Source organism: Budorcas taxicolor, chromosome 8 (genome assembly GCF_023091745.1).
Source record: "Budorcas taxicolor isolate Tak-1 chromosome 8, Takin1.1, whole genome shotgun sequence".
Taxonomy (NCBI): Eukaryota; Metazoa; Chordata; class Mammalia; order Artiodactyla; family Bovidae; genus Budorcas; species Budorcas taxicolor.
Window position 1 is genome coordinate 115,260,083 of NC_068917.1, and position 22,878 is coordinate 115,282,960.

At 53.6% G+C, this 22,878-nt stretch overlaps 1 protein-coding gene across 1 annotated transcript in view; it reads left to right on the forward strand.

Moving 5' to 3' along the window:
* MYT1L (myelin transcription factor 1 like) overlaps positions 1-22,878 on the forward strand; it is a 128,649-nt gene that overhangs the window by 17,059 nt on the left and 88,712 nt on the right. Inside the window, exons 4-5 of the mRNA XM_052644495.1 lie at positions 5,509-5,861; positions 19,696-20,670. Coding sequence (XP_052500455.1) covers positions 5,509-5,861; positions 19,696-20,670 — 1,328 coding nt within the window. The remainder of the gene's footprint in view (positions 1-5,508; positions 5,862-19,695; positions 20,671-22,878) is intronic.

A 22,878-nucleotide genomic window follows, 5' to 3' on the forward strand; every position in this document is an offset into this window, starting at 1 on the left:
GGAATTAGAAGAGCACCCATCTCCGTGGGTCATTGCAGGGTTTCCTGGATCCATACGTGTAAAGATTTTAGGAAACCAGGCTCGGGATAAGTGTTCTGTGAGCGCTGGGCCGACAGTAGAGCCCAGCACTCCAGAGTCTTGTTTACACGGGATTTCCGTTCTTCCAAAATAACCATTCATCCTCGACACACTGAGGCTCTGCGAGCAACACAAGAGAAATGCCCGCCATCAGAGAAGAGACCACAAAGAGCACCCATGGGCGCGGGGCTGGCCTCGGCTTCCCTGTGCTCATGAGCACAGGCCGCCTCATCCTAGACCTCGGGTCTCTGCCCGCAGCTGTGATGTGTGAGCTGGGCACGGGGCACAGCCGGCAGGGGTGTTCTTCAGTGTCAGAGCCCCTGTCCCCATTTGTTTGAAAACTGGAGAAGTGAAAATGTCAAGGGAAATATTAAAAGCAACATGGAAGCCAGCCTCGAGAGCACGCAGTACGCCATATTTTATGTATGTGTGTTCACCGCACGGTCTCGTGGCAAGTGACCAATTGTCTAGAATAACCTTACACAGAAGACTAAACATGGTTTGAATCAAGTTGACATCAAAAGGACTGCGAACACTGCAGCGTCTGCAGGATGTACGAGGTGCCCAGAAGCTCAGGGCAGCTGAGAACGGCAAAGCCCGGGGTTCACAGGGCTCAGGCTGCAGCCCTCCCGTCCGTGACTCCCAGCAGCTCGCGGAGCTGAAGCACGTGCTGCCGTGACCCTCAGTCGTCACACCTGCTGCCTCTCTGAAGTCTGCACCGTGGGGAGGACCCAGGACGCGTCTGCGGCCACCTTCGGCTGCTGTGTGTGCTGCAGACTGAGGGGGTTCAGGGGCGTGAGGAGCGGTCCTGGGGACCCTGTGGACAGTGCCCAGGCCTTAGCTTGCCTCTCGGTTCGGAGGTGGGCAGAGCCTGCAGGCCTGACCGCTGCCTCCTGCTGAAGCATCTCGGCTCCCGCGCGGTGACCTGTCCATCAGAGCGGCCGAGTCTGCTTCTGTTGTGCTTATCTGCTTTGTCCCCTTGAGCGGCCGGAATGGAAGGCTGAGCTTTCCTGCTGTCGGCTTGTCAAGACACTGAGCTGCCCCCCAAAGCTCAGCTCCCCTCCACTCAGCCCCACTCAGTGCCCAGGTCCTTCCCACAGGGCTCTCACTCAGCAGGCATTTACCCAGAACCTACTGTGTCCAAGCTGGCATAGCCACAAGCCATCCGTGGCTCCTGGACACTTGAAATATGAAGAGTGCCTCTGAGCAGTTCATTTCAAAATCTCCTTTAATTGTCTTCAATGGCTATGTGTGACTAGTGGCTGCTCTGTTAGACACTGCAGCTCTAAAAATAGAGCGAGCGTTAACCTGTGGCCCACGGCTCAGTCCTGCGAAGGAGAAAGACAGTGTGTCAGCCCATAATCATGCTGGATGTGGTAAGTGCTTTCACTACTAATAAGTGAAGAAAACTGTAATGCTCACACCCGAGGTTCCCTCGGCAGCTGTGGGAAAGGCAGCCGACGCCTGGTGGAGGCTGATGGCAACGGTGAGAAACAGGAGTGAGGGCACGATGCTGACATGAACGCCACGCCCTGGAGGAGCCCAGACCTGCCCGCGGGTGGTGAGGGCCAGCCCTGGCGCCGGCCGTGTTCGTTCCTGGGGCTTCCTTTGGCACCAGATTGCCACTTTTCCCTTAGACTCTTCTGCCTACCCTGTCCTGCTGGGACATTCCAGGACTGTGGGGGATGTTGTTTTTTAGAAAGACCCGTATGTGTCGGTGGACGTGAGCCCAGATGAGTCTGGAGGAGGCAACAGCTGGGAGGCCGGCTGGCTTCTCCAGCTCTTGGACCACAGCCGCTGCAGGTGGGAGAGAAGCAGAGAGCACAATTCCCCAGCTGGGCGTGTCCTGTCCTGCCCACCCCCTGCCAGCAGACAGGGGGTCCACGTACAGGCATAGGAGGCACCATGCTCCCCTGTGTGTGTCCCAGGGTCTCCTCCCAAGGCTTCACTTGGAAATGTTTCAGACCACTGGGCATCGTCGATCAGAAAGCGTCTGCTAATCACAGAGGCTCTTCATCCTGGCCCACGCAGCCACAGTGTCTGGGCTTCCCTGGAGGCTCAGACAGTAAAGACTGACTGCGATGCAGAGAATGCCGGTTCCATCCCTGGGTCGGGAAGATCCCCTGGAAAATGAAATGGCACAACTCACTCCAGTATTCTTGCCTGGAGAATCCCATGGACAGAGGAGTCTGGCAGGCTACAATCCATGGGTCACAAAGAGTTGGACACCACTGAGCAACTAACACTTCCACTTAATCCAGGAGCTGTTTGACATAAATAAAGTGAAATCTGGCCTGGGGGCTTGATTGTCATGTCTAAAATCGATACCAGGAACTCACAGTCTGATTTTGTTTGTAGGTGGAGCACAATTTTATTTATAGTTTACGTTAGTAGCTAAAAAGAAAAAAAAAAAAAACTTGAGCATCAAACCATGTTAAACCGGCAGAAGACACTGGAGGCTTGAGGCCGACTCATTCCGGAAAGTTGGAAAAAATGAATCCAGATGGTTTACAAAATGCAGGAGAAAGAAAGAAAGGCAGTCCACGTGAAGAGAGAAGGCAGTCCATTCCCCTGCTCTGAACTTTACAACCCCACCATCTCAAGTCTGAGCGTCTGGGGATTTCGGGTGGCAGAGAGGGGAGAACCAGCAAGAAGCCCAGTATCGTGTTGAGCTAACACCAGCGTGCTGGGTTCACACCAGCGTGCTGGGTTCACACCGGCGTGCTGGGTTCACACCGGCGTGATGGGTTAGGGTTTTCACACCATCGTGCTGGGTTCACACCACCATGCTGGGTTCACACCAGTGTACTGAGATCACACCATCGTGCTGGGTTCACACCGGCGTGCTGGGTTCACACCGGCGTGCTGGGTTCACACCATCGGCAGACCTTCCCATTGCCCAGTGGAGGTGGGCCATTCTGAGTTACATCAAGGTTAGCTGGCCCATCATTCGCCTGTACCTGACTGAGCCTGAGGGTGACAGCAGCCTGGCTGTCTGTTCCAGTGAACACCTGGTGTGCTGGTAGCTTTGATGCAGGGCAGACACACTGAAAGGTTGTTGCTGAACCATGAAAGACGCTGGGATTCTTGGCCTCTGGAGGAGAGGAATTCAGTCCAGGGCCAGAGATGAGGCTTGATCTCTCTGCCCCCTTCTGATGTTTATGTCAGAAGCTTTCCCTATCTCTTTTATACTTTAATAAAACTTTGTTACACAAAAGCTCTGAGTGATCAAGGCTCATCTCTGGCCCCGGATTGAATTCTTCTCCTCCAGAGGCCAAGAATCCTGGCATCTTTTGTGGTTCAGCAACAACATTTCAACACCCAGCAACTTGTTGATGGACAGAGTCAAGAGAGAGGAGATTTGGGGAAGTAACAGTAGTCCTCGTGAGCCACAAGTTCACCAACAGAGCCCAGAAGGACAAGACTACTTATTGCTACACTCACTGACTTACTCAGATAAACACAGAGTGAATCCATCAACAAGTCCACTGAAATCCAGGACCACATCTGGAAGACATGGGTTGGAATGGAAATCGGACCTGACCAGTTGTCAGGGACGGAAGCCAAGAGGATGTGGCCATTCATGCAATGGAATGTTTGTCTCCGATTATCGACACAGCTTCTCCCCAAATCCATGTAAATATTCCCATAAGAGAAATCTCAGATAGCTGTTTATTTCCTATTAGAAACGCTCTCTAGACCAGTATGTGTTTCCTTCAGCTTCTCTGATTCCAATCAATATTATCCTGGGGTTGACTGTTGTGTTTTTAAGAGATGAGAACAGTCAGCAGGCAGAAGGCCCATCACACTGGGCTCACAGGGAGGCTCTGTGCCTCCTCCTCCCCCATCGCCTCCCTCCCACCTGCCGTGTCCTCCCCGTCGAGCCTGCGTCACCATCCCACGTGCAGCTGTGATCGCGTCACTGATTGCATGAGAGAACTCAGTAGCTCCTGTTTGCTGCACCCAACCCCGAGTCCCTGAGCAGCCCGCAGGCTGCTCCGACCCCAGTCAGCTTCAGATCCGCGTGCTCACCCCCGGGCGTCTGTGTATGGCCCTCCAGGCCCATCTCCAGGGCCTCTTCCCGGGGATGCCCCAGCCCCCTTGACTTGTCGCCCCTCTCCTTATGACGTGGCCCCTCGATGCTTCAATCCCACGTCTGCCACTTTGTGTCCAGTCGCTCAACAGCGTCTTGGTGCCCCTGACCCCCTGGGTGCTGGGCGCACCGTGGTAAACACTGAGCAGAGCTTCTAAAGCAGAATTACGGCCAGGGCTGAGTCCTGTGGGACCAAAAGTGACCTGAAAGGTGGACCTTCGTCCTTGACCTCTGAGTCTGCTGCCCAGCACAGGCCAGCATGGAGGGGGCTGCCGAGATGATGACGCACTGGGTGGGTTTTGACTGAGTGAATTCCTGGGTCCAAAAGTAAGCTGATCATGGTCTGTGGGAATCCCCTGCCACCGTGTTCAGCTATTAGTGGGGGTCACACACCTCATTTAAGACGCATGGAATAATCAGGAAGAAAAGGACCATATTCAGCACTTTGGAGAATTGTTCTTTTTCGAGGAAATGTCATGCGTGCCTTCCCTGAGGGTCTCGCCCAAGTTGGATCAGTTTCAGCATGATCAGTGCTGGATGCTAGGTCAGCTGAGTGCTGTCTGCAGTGCCGGGGCGGGGCCGACGGCCTCTGTAGACTTGAAGCTTGTTCTCATCGGTAAATGTTGCCGTCTGTCTTCTGAGTGTCATCCTGTCTACACAAACAGTGTTATCTTGAGAATATTCAGATCCAGATATATCCAGAGCTTTTCCACAACCTACGTGTTTTCACATTACGCAGTTATGTCTGTGTGTGAATGCGACGTGCGGGACTCATCGTCATTCCTAAATGCAAGGGCTTCCCTGGTGGCTCAGCTGGTAGAGAATCCGCCTGCAATGCGGGAGACCTGGGTTCGATCCCTCGGTTGGGAAGATCCTCTGGAGAAGGGATAGGCTACCCACTCCAGTATCTTGGCCTGGAGAATACCATGGGCTACAGTCCACGGGGTTAAAGACAGCCAGACACACCTGAGCAGCTTTCACTTTCTGAACGCGTGTTACACTCGGGTGCACGCGGGTGTGTTTGGAGAGACGGTTAGTAGACTCCTGTTGTCAGTTACGGGGTGCTGCGCGCGTGCTTCGTAATGTCCTTGGGGATGCTGCGAGGGTCGCCGGGCGATCGCGGGGGCAGTGCTGACGGGACCGAGAGAGGAGGCCCTCGCCCGCTGGGTTTCTGTGTGTCGCTGCCCCGTGCATAGCTGCTGCACACGCGTCACAGCCCGTGTGCACACACCCTCTCTGCACTTGTGCTGAACCTCAGCCTCTCCAACCACGACTCCTGAAGCCCCGACGCTCAGCGGCAGTAACTCAGGTCTTCTCTCTCTCTCTCTTTTTAACAGCGTGTATGGTTGTCCCTTGGCTAAAAAAAGAAAAACGCAAGACAAACAGCCCCAAGAGCCTGCTCCCAAGCGGAAACCGTTCACAGTGAAGGCGGACAGCTCGTCAGTGGACGAGTGTTACGACAGCGACGGCTCAGAGGATGCAGACGAGAAGGAGGAGGACGAGGATGAGGAGGACGAGTCGGACGAGGACGAGGAGCAGAGGGAGGATGAGGAGGAGGATGAGGACGGGGACCGCGAGGACGAGGAGGAGATGGACGAGGAGGACGAGGACGAGGAGGACCACGAGGAGGAGGAGGAGGACGAGGACGAGGAGGACGAGGAGGAGGACGAGGACGACGAGGAGGACAACGGTAACCCTCCGCGGGCCCCGGGCTCAGGCGGCCGGGCAGCGCCACGGGCACAGCGGGCCTCCTGGCTCTCACTGTCTGTAGCGAAGTCTGTCGAGCACCCCTTAGACCTTAGGTCAGAGCGGTCATCCCCGAACTTGCTGAAACGTCTGCAGTGTGCTCGTTTGTTTAGCTTGGCCGCTTTCATCCAGAAAGTTCAGTCTGCGTTTCCCCAGGTGCTCCCCCCGAGAGGTCCCGTGCTGAGCCACTCCGGGGGTGGTGGGGTGGACGTGGCCCAGCCCGCGGGCCTCCACGGGACCTGGAAGCTTGGTGTGACCCCTGCGCACGAGCTGGTGAAGTAGGCTTTGTCCTGCAGCTGCCGAGGCTTAGTGTTAGTGACCATCGGGCAGGGCTCAGGGAGGAACACGGCTCTGTGAAGTGCTGGATTAACCCGTCGTCTGCTTCCGTGTGGGAGAACCATGTTTCTAATCCGATGAGACGGACAGGTCAGAAGCCCTCTGTGCTGGGTGGTGGCATCTTTGGAGCAATAAATTTCAGATGGCTTTGCTTTTACATCCAGCTTTCTATTAGTGTCAGACTCAGAAAGACCAGAGTTCAAATGCCAGTCCTTTCTCAGAAGTTGTCTCTTTTCTAGAGAGAAGTGGGAGGTTTGTGAAGAGCCTAGTTCTAGTCTTTACTGCCTTGGAGTTTGCCTCAGAGAAATGGCAAACCGCTTAAATAAAAAGTGAAAGGAATCTTTTTCCCCCCTTATGCTTCTTCTTTGGGCTCAGTTCTCTTCGAGAATCTGAATTTGGAGAAGCGCTAATTTTCCAGCACAAAGGACAGCAGTGTCCATTAGTGGAGAGAGTTTTCAGGTCCTGTAGATGTGAGCAGGTTATTGCTAACCCACGGGGTGGACACAAACCAACAGCCCTCCTTCCGAGGCCATACGGGTCAGTTCCAGGAAGCTGAATCTTTGCGACATGATCCTCGGTTGCTCTCGTGAGTTAGGTCCTTATGAAAGGACCTTATGAAAACCATTAGACACATTTACATGGATAATCCGAGCATACCTACAGGTACCTGTACACACACACACACACACACACACACACCCCCCTCATGGATTGAAACAGGGTCTCCCCAGCTTATTCTCCTTGTCTCGTGGTGCGGAGGCCGCCTGGGCATCAGCATGAGGGCACCCCCGCATGCGGACACCGCACGCTCTGCTGAGCAGACTGTGCTGTCATTAGTGAGAAGCTGGGACTTCCATGCTGAGAATTAAAAACAGCAGCTCTGGGCAAGAAGGTTGTGGAATGGGAAAGCTGGAGGTCTGACCAATTTGGAAAGTCATTTCTGGACGCCGTCTCCAATGGGTATTGTTCTGGGTGAAACCGTCCATTGTTGAGGCTGCTTCGTGACTTGCAGCTTAACCACGGCTTCGCATGAAGATGGTGTGAAATACTGCTCTTCCCTACCGTCTCTCGGTGTCTCAAAAGCAGCAGCCGTGGTCATCTGAAGCGGTGGAACTTCGGGTGCTTGATGGGTGAGGGGGGGAGAGATGTGCACGCACGGGAGCCTCCTTTATCCAGGTGTCTTAATCAGAGTGCAGATTCTGCCCTCTGTCTGCTAGAACAAGACTGGCAGTTCTAGCTTACTTAGGGCTACGGTTTAAATAAGCTACTTTTAAAAATGCAAAGTAACATATTTCGCAGAAGTGAACAGACCCTTATTGAAACAATAGGCTTCAGCTTGTGACTGTATTGGGTTTGTTTGCTCGGACTTGAACGCTTAGAATTGCTTTAAAAAGTGAGAAAGCAAAGCTAGAGTTTTCTAGGAAAAGTCAAGTAAGTGGGCGTAGAAAAGGGTTCATGAAACAGTTGCATGATTATAACATCTGACCACGTGCCATCACCTGGCACCCAGCACCCAGTCAGTGGTCTGCAAACATCGAGTCCATGTCAGAGGCATGTAAGGAAGTTGGTTCCAGAAAGAAAAGGCCGAGCAGAAGGATAAACGATTGCCTGCCGGCTCCTGGTGTCAGAATTCATGCTCAGCTCTGGATTCCCCAGCTGAGCCCCAATTAGAATCATTGATTACGTGAACTTGAAAGGAATCAACTAGCGCTACTAATGAGAGGTTCAGCCAGGCTGCCCATACTGTGGATCACTCAGCCCATACTGGGCTGCCTCTTCTGTTACAGGATGAGTATGTCAGTTTGACCAAATAGTTTGACAGTGAAGTGTAGTCAGTTACTCCCTCTTGGACAGGCTCTCATCAAATCCTACATCCCAAAGAGTCGTTAGCTCAAAGATGGCCCGTGTGACGGACCTGGCACCGAGGTTCTGATTTACACTAAGCTCTGGGCTGGGGGCATCACAAGCTCGCCTGATTTCTAAGTCAGACAAACGCATCCGTCCTAAGAAGAGCCCACTTCCAAGGCCTGGTTCCTGGAGAATGTTCCACAGAGCTTCTCTGTTCTGGAGAGAAGTGTCCACTGCGGGAGCCTGTGAACAGGCGTTCCAAGACCCCGGCCACCCCCGTGAACACCTGCCAAGTGGGCTGAGGAGCAGGAGTTCCCTAACCCCAGGGCCAGGCATTTCCAGGAAGGTTAGACCCCAGGAGACATAGCTGGGCTGATGAACCGTGTCTTCCACATGGTCAGACTCCTAGCTGTGGCCACTTAGGACAGGCAGGCTTCCAAAGGCGTGTGCCCGCCTGCTCCTGTTTTTTTGTCCTCCCCACGTGCGCTTTGTTTTACCTGATAGCTCAGTTTGCTGCCAGGATCACCACCGGCCAGTGTGAGTTCTGCCCCCACGGCCGCGTTTGTAACGTGGGAAGCTCAGAGTGACTGCAGGACTCCCCCACAGAGCGCACCTTCCTCCCCTCCATGTATTGGCAGAAACTGGGCATTTCTGAAAGCCTGGGGAGAGCGCCTCTTGTGCCTGGTGCCCGGCGCGCTGGGTCAGCGCCTCGAAGGTGCTATTGCCTGTCCTGTGGGCACTCTTGGTGACCGTCATTCTCCGAGGGGGGCCTGAGCCTCTTTCTGAGCCAACAGCGCAGACAGTGACCAGTGGTTAACGGAGGAGGCAAGGCAGGCAGTGTGCAGGGCCGGGAGGCCTGGGGGGCGCTGTGGGGCTGCTCAGGAGGCCCATCCGCACGCCGAGCGTCCCTGCCGGAGGGGACCCGGGCTGCTCCGGAGCTGCAGGGATGAAGCTGAGCTGCCCTCAGCCTCACCAGGGGATATAAAACCTCAGGTTATTTCTACCAAAAGGATGCTGTTTTCTTTCCCCACCTCTATTATCAATTGAAATGTGGCGTTTACTGAGAGGTTTTGTTATAGAGAAAACAAATGTATACAAACCACCAAATTTTCACATAGGCACCCACTGATCACAGAAGAACCGTTATAACTTGCAAATGAGGTGTTTGTTTTAATCCTGAGACTCCTCTGGCAGTGTAGTCACACAGGAATCAAAATATTACTAATAATGTGCGCTTCCAGTCAGCATAGTGATGTGCGTGCGGTCCTTCAGCTTCATGGGGATTGTGCAAGAAGGACAGGCTGGGTAGACACTGCTTCCCTGTCAGGGTGCTAATGAGATAGACACCGAGGCTCAGAAAGACTGGATTGTTTTCGGTAAGAGACAGGTGTGTGCTTAGACTCTTGGTTGTTCCTCTTTCTCCAGAACTCATGTTCTTTATATCGCTTTTTGCCTGTTTCAACAACAGGAAAGGCTATCTGAGTAATTCATTTTGGATTACATTAGATTCAAAACTAATTAACCAAAATTATATTTTGTCCAGTCGACCTATCATAGGCTGGACTTTTGCATGAAGAATTTTATTTTCAAAATGCATATGGTGGCTTAAGTCTGTAATTATCAGATTAAAGTTCCCTTGTTATCCTGAAGTTAAGAAAATGATTATAGAGGGGTTGTAGATTATGAGAGCGGATTTTGTGCATGGTGTGGTTAGTGCCTTTTCAGAGGCTCGTGATTTGAGACATACAGATTCAATGGTTATTTAATGCCGGGTAAGTCATGGTCTATTTTCATAGTATAGCCCACTAGAAAGAACACATCTTTAAATAATAGATACACACATAGATGTGTGTATAAAATAAGTATTTGCATCTCTGTCTCCTCTGGAGTATATATTGTACCTGCCTGCTGACAGGAAAGGAAATTGCATGAGGAAGAATATAGGAATGTGCTGTCCAGACTAGAGAAGACCCTCACGTCCACTGCCATATTTAACACTTAATTTCTTAATATATTTTGTTTCTAAAATACATTTATAAATATGCAAAGTCCTTTCTTTGCTTACCCTTTACTTGAATCTTGGGGCTGTCTTGACAATTCAACTTTGAGAACAGTTGATTTGCCCAGTTGGGTCAAATGAAGTGAGATTGCAAACACCTTCCTTCTCTAGAGATTTCCTCGCTTCATGTTCTGTGTATGAATCAGCCAAAGATGTGTATGCATGCCTGGAAGTTGACGTCTGAGAGGAACTGAGTGGTTGGAAGGGAGCGTGGGTCACCACGCTGAGGGTGTCTGCATACGCGGGCCGCTCTGGGCAGGGGAAGGAGCTGGGTGCCGGGGTGGCGGTCCGTGCGGAGCAGAGCCGGGTGTGCTGCGCTTGCCCCTTCTCCCGCCAAGGACCCCTTCACGGGGGGCGGTCAGCGCCCGTCCCGTCCTGACTCTGGGCTCTGTGTGCACTGCCCACCCCCACAAGCGGCCCCCAGCATCCTCCAGCTGCTCGGCAGACACTCATCCGTCTTTGAAGGGAACTCAAGACAAAGCCCACCCTCACAGAAACAACTTTTTGAAATTGCCCGGTTTCCAGGGTATTTTTTTTTTCTTTCACGCAGGGTAATGTACTGGGTGTCACATAATTAAAACATTGTGACAGCTTGCAGTCAGTGGGTCTGAGCGTGGGGCTTCCCAGGTGGTGATGGTAAAGAATCCGCCTGCAATGCGGGACATGCATGAGTCTTGGGCTCAACCCCTGGTCAAGAAGGGCCCCTGGAGGAGGGAGTGGCAGCCCACTCCAGTATCCTTGCCTGGCGCATCCCATGGACAGAGGAGCCTGGCGAGCCATGGTCCGCGGGGTGAGAGAATCAGACCCGACTCAGCAACTGGGCACACACACACACACAGGCCTGAGCTTCCCGAAGACGAGGCCAGATGAGGAGGCGAGGGTCTCCCGCCGAGGCCCCTGAACCTCCCTCTTGACGTGGAGTTTGCGCTGATTAGCCAAGTACCCTCTCGCATCCTTCCCAGGAAACAGCCCTGATGAGGGAAGTGAGTTGGAACGCAGACAGACTGTGAACATCAGAATTAGCCCACCAGCTTTCTCCCGCAGTCAGCAGAAAAAAGCATTGCGTTCTGAGATCAGCATGAAAACCAAGATGTGTTTAGAAGGCAAGGTCTCAACTGTTCACAGTTGGGAGAAAGAATATGATAACTTTCTATCTTAAAAATTAATCTCTCCCTTCATCCATGAACATGTTATTTTAGGAAGCTTAGTGTTCAAATACAGCGAAGCGCATGGCTCTACCACTTAGAAATGAGTGAGGGCAGAATTAGACATTTCTAGATATCTGTCTGTGATAAAAGCTAACTTTTTCCTTTCAAGCTAATTTTACAGAATTAGAACATATAATTATATCTTATATTTCATGAATTTTCAGATGCTTGAATACAAACCAGAAAATTTGCTAACAAAGTGAAGTCATGTATGTTTGAGTTGCCAGCAACATGCGTAAAGTATGGGGAAAATCTTTTTACATAATAGTGAGAAATGGTCAACATAAGAGAGTAGGTCTAACACGTCTTTACTGAATCTGTTTTTAAAGTCTGCTTGGAGGGATGACCAGCTTCTGTCTTTGTCTTTAGTTCAGTTCAGTCACTCAGTCGTGTCCAACTCTTTGCGACCCCATGAACCACAGCACGCCAGGCCTCCCTGTCCATCACCAACTCCTGGAGTTTACCCAAACTCCTGTCCATTGAGTCGGTGATGCCATCCAACCGTCTCATCCACTGTCGTCCCCTCCTCCTCCTGCCCTCTTTGTCCTAATTTAATTTTTATTCCACCTGCTAGCCTGGCGGGGTATGGAGCAAGGTGTGAAGGCACGTCCTGACACCCTGGACACGTATCTCTCTCGCTGGAGTTCAGTCTGGCGTCCAGAGGTCAGGATGAGAATACCAGCCCTTTGCTCACCTTGCTGCCTGCTTGCAAAGCCTAACGCAGGTGCCACACAGATCGAAGCTGAAGAGAGGTGAGCAGTCCAGAGTGGCTCTGTAGCAACTGACTCAGGTAGTTTTTGCAAGAAACTGGCCTCCCAGGCACAAACTCAAGCCCCTCTATGACCCTGAGGCCCAGGCCCGCGGTGACGCCGAGCAAACATGCGTGTCCATCAAGGCTGAGTCACCTTAAAGACTCAGAGCTTGGTGACAGCTCAGCTCAAAACGTGGGGTGAGTTTTCTGTGCACACAGAAGCGCACAGGGCTCCGTGGGAACCAAAACCTAAACAGGCGCCATTCAGAGGAGTGTGTACTTGAAAACCCATGCATAGTAGTTCTTCACAAAGGGCAGAATTCGAAGCCATGAGCCAAGAAGGAGGACTGAGAGATTGGAGTTGAACGCAAGAACTGAAGCTTCCAGATGATGAAGACTGGTGAGTTTCATATTAGGGTTCCAAAGAAGGTGGGAGTGTTTCTGAAAGGTCTTTTCTGTCTGATACAGATGGAATATGCTTGAAGAGGAGAAGGGGGTCCCTGCACCCCCAAGTTCCTCCCAATCATACTCATAGGAACAGCCACATCCAACCTGTCTGTAAAACAGAAGGACCAAAACTTCCAGACTCCTCTGCACTCCGTGGTTCACAGCGTCAGCAGCAGTCTTGTTCTGCTGGGTCAGGGTGTCCAAGGTCAACCAGCTAATTCGGAAAGTCTCCAAGCTGTGTGTGTGCATACACGTGTGTGACAGACACACAGACACACAGAGCGAGAGATGCAGTTGGTTAGTGTACTCTCGTCTGTCTCAGTCTGAAAACTACTGATTTCAAAGCAGCTCTGGTCTGGGTGGGTTGTGACTATTCTATTCTGCAGTCCTCAAACATAGATAAACCACAAACCTAAAATGTCATCAAGTAGAAACGTTCTCAAAGCAGCGAATAAGTGAAACTTTATTCACCCACATTTCTAATTAAGATCCCTAACGAATAAAACCTTTAAGAAGCATAGTGTGCACAAACTACACTGAAAAGCAGTATGCAACTTGGATCCCTTGTGAAAACCATTATTTTTTGCTTCAGTTTATCTCATTTAGCTTGAAAGGCATTTTAAAATCATGCTCCAGCTTAGGCAATGGACAAAATGTAGACTCAATAAGACAATGGAGCTCTTCTGAGCGGCTGTAGAGACGAAACATTAGCCTGCTCTTTGGATGCCATCGGTCAGCTGTCCACGCATGAGGTCTGACTGGGGTGGAAAGAGATGATGCGTGGCCGTGGGCAGGTGACGAAAAGGACCACACTGCAGATGGGAGGACCACGTTGCAGACGTGGGGAGGACCACGCTGCAGACGCGGGGAGGACCATGCTGCAGACGCGGGGAGGACCACGCTGCAGACGTGGGGAGGATCAGCTGCAGATGAGGGGAGGACCACACTGCAGACGGGAGGACCACGTTGCAGACGCGGGGAGGACCACGCTGCAGACGCGGGGAGGACCACGCTGCAGATGTGGGGAGGATCAGCTGCAGACACGGCGCGACCTCCCCTCCCCCGCTGCAGCCCCGGGCAGCGGGCTGCCCCTGGAGACAGGACTTCTGCCCTCGGGGCACCCTTCCATCTGCCCCAGGGAGTCGAGGCCACACGGCGGTCAGGACCAGAGCGTCACCTCCAAACCAGGCCGGCTAGCCAATGCCTGCCGCCGGACCCCAGACCTCCCAGAGCTGTTCCCAGACCATGCAGGGATCTGGTGGTGGGCGGTCCCTGTCAGTCCACGCCGCTTAAATACAAGTGTAAGTTAAACGCACACATAGGTTATCAAAGCCGGAAGCAGTGCTCAGCTCCCGCTGCCGCGCTGGCGCTGCAGTAGCCACCTGGCAGCCCCTGGCCACATGTGCTCATTCACATATAAACACCCTGAATTTGAATTTAACTCTGCACCACCCGGCTCCCCACCGCTGCCGCCTGCTCCTGGGGTGCACGCCCCTCATTCTCCAGTCCCTGCCCTGAGGCCTGCCGGGCCGACTCCGCCTGACGTGACCTCCGCCCGGGTCTCCTGTCCCTCAGGGTCACCACCGAACCGCAGACTTTATGTCGACTTCGTTTGCTTCTCTTCCGGCGCCGACGCCGCGATATCCCTGTTGCCCATCCCTCTCCCGGGGTCACCCATCTGCCCCAAACGCGGCTCAGTAAGCAGCAGTGGAGGGAAGACACGGCCGTGCTCTGTCTGGGTCAACCAGGCCCATCAGACCTGGGACACTTGGGACCTCGGCTGGGGACGGGGCACAGACGTGCCCTGCAGTATCTTCTCTGACCTTTTTGAAGCTGGAGGAAGCCATCTGGAAAAGCAATACTTGACCCGAGGAACCAACAGACGGAGGCGCCCCCACACCTGCACCCCAGCCCCCATCCAGTGCCACCCCTTTCCACCCCCGTCTGCGCCCTGAGGTCACTCTGGCCCCCCACGACAGGGACGATGGGGACAGGCCATGCGAGTCTGTCTCGTGGGGTTCATCTCGCGCCAAGGAAGGCTTCCGGCAAGGTCAGGAGCCGACATGGTGAACGTGCAGAAGCCCAGGGCTCGGGGGGAGCCCGGCGTGTTCACCAGGGACCCAGTGCCTGGGGTGCGCCCTGCCGAGCCCAGGACAGCGGGACGTGGAGAAGCGTGTGTCCACTGCAGGGACGGAGCCTCCGCAGCAGACACACAGCAGGAGCGAGTCTGGTCCCGCGAACCGCTCCTTCTGGGAGAAGCAAGTCGAGCCTCTGGCGAGCAGACAGGTGCAGAGAGGAGACCGCAGCGGAAACGGCAGTGGGAGCGGCAACCCAGAGCTCCGAAGGGAGGGCTGCAAGTGTATTTCGGGTGATTGCACATAATTCACCCAGATCATCTCCACCGTGATGAGCTCCGGTGAGGACAGAGAAACTGCTGTCCGACGTGAGAGCAGGGACAGACGGCCCAGGACCAGGGGCAGTGCTGATGGTGAAGGACGCTCCTTAGGGGAACTGTCTGTCCTTCCCGACCTGCAGGGGGTCGTCCCGGCGGGGGGCCCATCTGGCTCTCCTACCTCTGAGCTTTGCCTGCATTCCGGCAACTTCACTGCGGTGGGCCGGAGACGAGGGGATGATGCCCCGTGAGAGCAAGGCCCCAGGTGTGGGGGGCTGCCCCCCAGTAGAGCACCTGCAGAAGGAGGACTCACCTGTCCAGGCCACGGCGGGGACCGCTGTGCCCCTGAGGAGCCTGTGAACTGGTCTCTGGGCGTCGGGGAGCCTCGGGTGCACAGAGTGAGGGAGACTGACCGGCTGGCGTGCAGCCTCAACCAGAAGACCGGCCCGGGGAGCCCTAAAGGCTTCTCAAAACCAGCAGGGGAGTCTTGTGCCAGATAGCAACCATCCATCTTAAACAGCTTTTAAGAGAGATGCTGAGTATTTCATTACCGTAACCCGGGCATCAGCCTTCCCTGGCGGTCCGCTGGTTAAGAGATGCCGAGTATTTCATTACCGTAACCTGGGCATCAGCCTTCCCTGGCAGTCCGCTGGTTAAGACTTCCAGGTCCAGTGCAGGCGGTGTGGGCTCCATCTCTGGTCGGGGAGCTAAAATCCCACCCACATGCCTCATGGCCAAAAACCCAAAACATAAAAGAATACGATGCTGCAGTCAATAAAGACTTTTGAAATAGTTTTTACATCAATAATAATAATAATGTCTTTTTATTTAAAAAAAAGGCAACTCTCCAGGTCCACGCTTGGGGTCGCTGCAGTCTGTAGGTGCAGCGCCGTGCCTGGCGCCCTGGGGCAGGTCTGACCTGTGCTCGTAAATGTTTAGCCAGCGCTGGACGCTCTGGGATTGCACGGGGCTGGTGATGGTGCAGAAATGCCTGTTGTTTGGAGGAAGAAGAAGAAGGGAATTGCATGTCTGCATCTAAGAAGAGAATAAGCAGCGGTGGATCCTGGGGGAGAGGCCGAGGGGGCCCTGGGCCAGCTCTCAGAGGCCGGCTCATTGCTCTGCCCATCGAGAACCCACCCCGAGCTCTCAGAATTTGAGCTAAGGAACCCAGGACACCCAGGAGAGGGCCCTTCCACTCTGCAAAGGAGACCTCAGTGTCCACCCTGCCCCATGAAGTCCTGGGCTCCCCCTGGGTGCTCAGTACAGTAGGGAAGCTGGGGGGGCCTCAGTGAGGTCAGTGGGCCTCTGGTCCACGTGGCCCGCTCTTCCCCGCCTCCACCCTTCTAACCAGCAGAGGAAGGGTAACACCCAGGAGTGACCTTTCCTGCATGAAGGGCCGGAGGAAACTGTGGGCTTTTGTGATTTGCAACCCATGGAGGGTGGACTCTTAGACCACATCTTCTGTGACCTGGCGGACTAGAGAATTTCTGCTGTGAAGAAGTGTCTCTTCTTCCTGTTCTTCTACGTTGTTGTTTTAATCTGTTGTCTACCTGAGAGATTTTTAACGTCTGGAAAGAACAACGGCAACCTACCTTTTGATTCTAGACACTGAAAGAATCAAAGGGTGGGTCTCAGACTAACCTTTGGAGACAAAATGCTCGCTGAAGTCTGCACAGAGTTCTAACCACATCAAATTCTGGTTATGAGGATGGAGAAGAAAAATTTTCCTACATGGCTCCAGTTTTTAGAGAATTTTTTGTTGCTGTTTTCTAGTTGTAGCTTTGAGCATAAATTGTTTATAACAATCTGACTCAAAAGATAAAGTTCAGACCTACAACATTTCACAAAGCTCACATAGAATCCCAACAAAAATCCCGGTGCACTCAGTGAGGAAACACTGTGGGGACCCCATGGGCTGAGCTCCCGAGCCACCTGCGCTTCCTGGGCGCAGGGCCCTCCCCGGGAGTGGCTGGATCTGCCCTCCTCCAGTCTCCAGAGGCGTGGACACGCTGGGAGCCCCTCCCAAAGGCGAGCCCAAGGCTGCCCCCTGCACGTGTCCTCCCCGTGAGTTACCGCAGCAGCTCTGCTAGAGGAGAGACTCCACCTGGGTAGAAAGGCCACAGAGATGCGGGGCCTTCTCCTTAAACCTATGAGTGGCCGCGCTCTTTTGTTTAGAATGTGGACCTGAACTTTAAAATACTTTTCTGGTAAAGCATCTCTTCTCATCGCAAACACACTCTCCCCGTTTCCTGGAGCATTCATCACACGAAGAACTGCCCCCACTGACTCCTGAATCTCTTTGGATTGGAAATTCAGTTTGTGGACTATCAGGACCACGTTGGTAAGGCCTAGCTGGCCCAGAGACTTCTGGACCATTTCCCACTGCCCACTTCCACGTGTGGTCCTTTTTATCATGAGCCTCAGCAAAAACACAACTAGAAGGGTAAACTGCCCGAAAGCACAAAATCAGAGATGGAAGTCCAAAAGCTCACTGTGAATGATTTTGAATTCTGGAGGCTGAAGCTTCAAACCTGCTTGATGGCAGGTTCCTGACGGACCCCCTCCATCCATCCACATTGTTAGGGCTTGACTTTGTCTCACATGCGTTTTTAAAGAGTTAAATACTGATAACTTGAGAAAGTCTGTTACCTACGAGGATCTTCCGTGGCTGGAGCCGTCTCTCCTGCCATCCGCTTGCTCACGGCTGGGGCCCAGCAGCCTCGAGGACACAGAGGGTGGCCTTGCGGTTTTGAGAGCCTCCCCCTGGCTGTGAGTGATACACTCTTAGGTGAACGCTTCCTCGGTATTTCTGATGTGTTCACTAGTTTTGTTTTCCTTTTGCTGCTCTTTGGGAAAACATGTATGCTCCTTCTCAGGCTATCGAGTCCCAGAAATTATCCAAAGCAGTGACAACATTTATTTCATGCAATTAATGATACTCTCTGACTAATATATGAGAAATTTGATTTGCTGATGTTTAGAGAGATGTTAAATTTCAAAAATGTGTTGGTTCCACGTGTGGGCCAGCAAGGATGTTGTTTTCTGTTACTAATGTGTTGATGTCCGACCCCGTTCACCAACAAAAACCTTTTCTAAGGAGACAGCACAGAATCCATAAAGAAAACACTTGGGCCCCCTGACTCAGCTCTGAATCACCCAGTATATTCTACCAATCAATATGCCTCATTTCCTCACTAATACACTTTTAACATTCTTCTTACTCTGGTTTGTTTAATCATGGATACAAGGAGTATATTTGAAAATGGCAGGCAGTTAACCAAATCCAACCTAAAGTGGGCGGGGGAACCCATTTGCAGACCCATTTAGTATCACCTATAACTTGCAGTATGTGTGGCAGTGATCGCACAGCATGAGGGGAAACGACGCATACTCCCCAGATGTCCCTTTAGAGTTAGCATATGTCTCAGAACAGTTCAGTTCAGTCACTCAGTCATGTCCAGCCCTTTGCGACCCCATGGACTGCAGCACACCAGGCTTCCCTGTCCATCACCAACTCCCAGAGCTTGCTCACACTCGGGTCCATCGAGTGGTGACGCCATCGAATACAGGGGTGAGTGTAATTTTTAACATGGTCCTTTTAAAATGAGTATTCCCGAATTCTTTTGAGTGTGGACATGACATGTACCCACACGTTCTATGCGCCAGCCCACACGGTGCACGGGCACAGTGTCTCTGCCAGCTCTCCCCGGGCTTGCCGCGGCACAGGGCAACCGCAGCAGGCGCTGGGTGGTGTGTCATTGGTGCCAACTCACCGCACTCCTGCATTTAATGGGTGTCTGGCCGCTGTGTACTTCTCCCCGTCCACCCTCTCCAGCCCGCGGAGATACAGTGAACCAAAGTTCCTTCTAAGTTTAGCTGGGGCTTGTTGCTTCACAGTGTATCTTGATAAACTGGCTTTAAGGTAGAAAATTCAAAGCCACTCTCAGCCCCAGCATGTGCTCTTGGTACTGACTGCCCAGGGTCGGTGTTGGCGCAGAACCCACCAATGTCGGGATGTCGGCATCCCGGCAGGACCCACCAGAACCTTGGGCTTTCTTCTGTGCTGCCCAAGCATCTCTGTGAAAGCAATTTAAAAGCAATTGCTGTGAACGTCTGCTTACAAGGTGATGACAAGTTCACAGACTCTTAGAAAGCCTAGTCATACCATGGATGTCCTTATTATGCACGCGGTCAGGCAGTAAGTAGAGAAATCCAATTTTAGAGGCAATGCTTAAAATTTAGAAGTGATGAAAAAGTAATACTTTAACATTATATTTAGGCTTCCCAGGTGGCTCAGTGGTAAAGAACCCACCCGCCAATGCAGGAGATGGAAACTCGATCCCGGGGCCGGGAAGATCCCTGGAGGAGGAAGTGGCAGCCCACTCCAGTGTTCTTGCCTGGAGAATCCCATGGACAGAGGAGACGCAGGCTGCAGTCCGTGGGGTTGCAGAGAGTCAGCCAGGACTTAGCAACTAAACAGCAACAGGACTGTTTACCCTATCCAGCGGCTTGTCTGTCAGTTCCGGGAGCTCCTAGTCTGTAGCAGGTGTTGTACCCAGCGCCCGGTGCCCTGAGCACACGCCCCTTTTAATGTCCCTTCCGCCTGCGGACCTGCAGGGGGACCCCAGGTCCCCGACGGCCGCGCCCCGAGCTTGCCTTCCGCGCTGTTGCAGCCACACGGTCTAGCCGCGTTCCCTCTTGTTTTCTCGTGTGTCCTTCTGTCTGCTCTCTCTGCAGAAGACCACCAGCTGGGCTGCCACGGCGCGCGCGCGCTGCAGGACGCGGACAAGGACGACAACAACAACGACGAGTACGACAACTACGACGAGCTGGTGGCCAAGTCGCTGCTGAACCTCGGCAAGATCGCGGAGGACGCGGCGTACCGCGCGCGCACCGAGTCCGAGATGAACAGCAGCACGTCGCACAGCCTGGAGGACGACGGCGACAAGACGGAGGCCCCCGGCCGCAAGGGCGAGCTCAGCCTGGACCTCGACAGCGACGTGGTCAGGGAGACGGTGGACTCCCTGAAGCTGCTGGCCCAGGGCCACGGCGCCGTGCTGGGGGACCACCCGGGCGACCGCGCCTACGCGGACGCGCTGGCGCCGCCCGACGGCCGGACCTTGAGCTACGGGGTGCTGGGCAAGCCGGCCAACAACGGGCTGGCGGACAGGCTGGTGGAGGAGAGCGACGAGGAGGTGTGTCTGAGCAGCCTGGAGTGTCTCCGCAACCAGTGCTTCGACCTGGCGCGCAAGCTGAGCGAGGGCAGCCCCCAGGAGCGGCCGCCCCCGCCCGGCGCCGGCCCGCGCGCGCACGGCCGCCCGGAGGACGACTTCCCGGGCCGGACGCCGGACCGCAGCTACTCCGACATGATGAACCTGATGCGGCTGGAGGAGCAGCTGAGCCCCCGGCCCAGAACGTTCTCCAGCTGCGCCAAGGAGGACGGCGGGTACCGCGAGCACGACGACGACGCCGCCTCCGTGACCTCCGACCGGTCGGAGGAGGTGTTCGACATGACCAAGGGCAACCTGACCCTCCTGGAGAAAGCCATCGCCCTGGAGACCGAGAGGGCCAAGGCCATGAGGGAGAGGATGGCGCTGGAGGCGGGCCGCAGGGACAGTCTGCGGTCCTTCGAGGACCAGTCCCCGCGGCCGCTCCCTGGGGAGGAGAGGAAGCCTAAGTCCGCTGACAGCCATGTCAAAAAGCCATGCTATGGTAAAGGTAATATTTCTACCTCACGTAAGTGGCCTCGTGGAAGCGGGAGCTAGGGCGGAAGCTGTCAGGCGTAGGCTGCCGCTCAAGGAGGCATCTCCCTGCGCTGCATCACCATGCATGCTTCTCGCAGGCGATTCCAGAATTAGGCCTCACGGTTATGTCTCCAAAGAGCAAATAAAACATCTGTCTGGAAAATGCACAAAGCAGCTTGATAACATGATATATCAGGGGAAGACGCATGTCTTGGAGGTCCAGGGTGAGAGCGCACACCCATCATGTGATAGAGAATGTTAGGGTGAGCCTGTTTTCTCGCAGGTGAGCCACAGTCTGCGGAGTGGCAAGGGTTTACGTGACAATTAGCCAAGGGGAGTGAAGCGTACATTTCAAATTGCATTGAGTAGGTGGCCTCATGATTTGTGAAAGTGAAGTCGCTCAGTCGTGTCCAACTCTTTGCGACCCCATGGACTGTAGCCTACCAGGCTCCTCCATCCATGGGATTTTCCAGGCAAGAGTACTGGAGTGGGGTGCCATTGCCTTCTCCAGGAGATCTTCCCTACCCAGAGTTTGAACCCGGGCCTCCCGCCTTATAAGCCGACGCTTTACCATCTGAGCCACCAGGGAAGTCCTTGATTTATGAAGTTATCATCCAGTGATAGTTACTGATGAAGCCTCCCGCATGGAAAACATCCCTGCTAGAAACTGCACGGTAGCAGCAGAATGACCACTAGCCTGAGGCGGGGGCAGTGACTCCACTTAAAGTAGCTGGTCAGTGATGGGAGACGCGTGTCCCCAGCGGAGACCAGTAGTCATCCTTCTGGCGTGCCCACCCCTCCCTGTTCCCAGCCACCGTGGAAACAGTCATGGTGCTTGCTTTATCAGGAGACACTCAAAACCATCCTCTGCCAGAGCTCCAGCTAGGTTTCCAGTTGTGAGATATGTGGGTGCGTATCTGCGTGGGTCTATGCATTTAGTCATATACATATATGGTTGCTACACCTAATACGCGTAGGTGTATATTTCCAGCCTGAACAGTCGACGTCAGCTTTCCAGTAACAGCCATGTTCGCTTTCTGTATGGAGTGGAGTATAATTTGACCTCGTGCAGTTCCTTGTGAATATTTCAGTTTCAAGACTCTTTCAGAACCAAGTGAGAAGCAGCAGCTTCGAGAATGGAATGGGCGATCCCCTAAACTCTTCCCTAGTTGGGCCAAAAAGTCCTTCTGTCTTATGTGCTCTCCTATTCCTTCTGAATATTGTTTCCTTATAATGAGGTTCAGATTTTGCTTTGGAAATCAGTTGCTAGGGAACGCACACAGTCAGAACCTACTTTTTCTGCGCGGACACAGGTCTGTATTCTCCTCTCGATGGGCATGCACCCCCAGGGGCGCATTGGGCTTTTCTTTAACCAAACTCCACTGGAAACAGACCTCAGCCAGAGGCCTGCTGGGCCCTGCACGCGCCAGGTGCTTGGGTGCTGACGGCCGTTTCAGTAAGGCAGGTGTAGGCCAGACCCTGTGAAGTGCAGCTTGTGAAGAAGGGTCCGCTCCTAAAGACCGTGACATGGAGCTCAGGGGACCATCAGGCTTGCTTTGGGTGTTGCAAGACCCGGAGATGCAGCGAGTGTGTTGATAATGAACACAGTCTCTTAGAAATCCGTAGTTGGGTATCTGAGAATCCCAGGTGGCACTAGTGGTAAAGAACCCACATGCTAATACAGGCGACATGAGGGATGCAGGTTCGATCCCTGGGTTGGGAGCGCACTCGTGTTCTTGCCTGGAGAACCCCACGGACAGAGAAACCCGGTGGCCTACAGGCCACGGGGCCACAGAGTCGAACACGACTGTTAAGTCTAACACGCACGCAGACAGGGAACACTTAGGAAGAAACGGTGTCCTTCCCTGTGGACTGGGTCAGGGATGGGCGCGACGGCTTTCTGCAGAGCGTTTCAGGCCCGAGTCCGGCTGCGAAGGCCACCTTGCGGGCTCATGCACGCCGGGCTTCCTGCACCTGCGCTGGCTTTTGCGGTTTATTCCACCCCGGCAGCTTACTGAAGATTTTCACTCACTTTGTTTTGTTACTGTTGCTATGTGTTGTTTTGGGGAAGAAGTGGAGTTCAGGTCACTTGTTTCCCCTCAATAAACAAGGACAGAAAGGAAAGAAACAGTAAGATCCCCACACGGAGATGCCCTTTTTCCCTGAGAGGGGACAA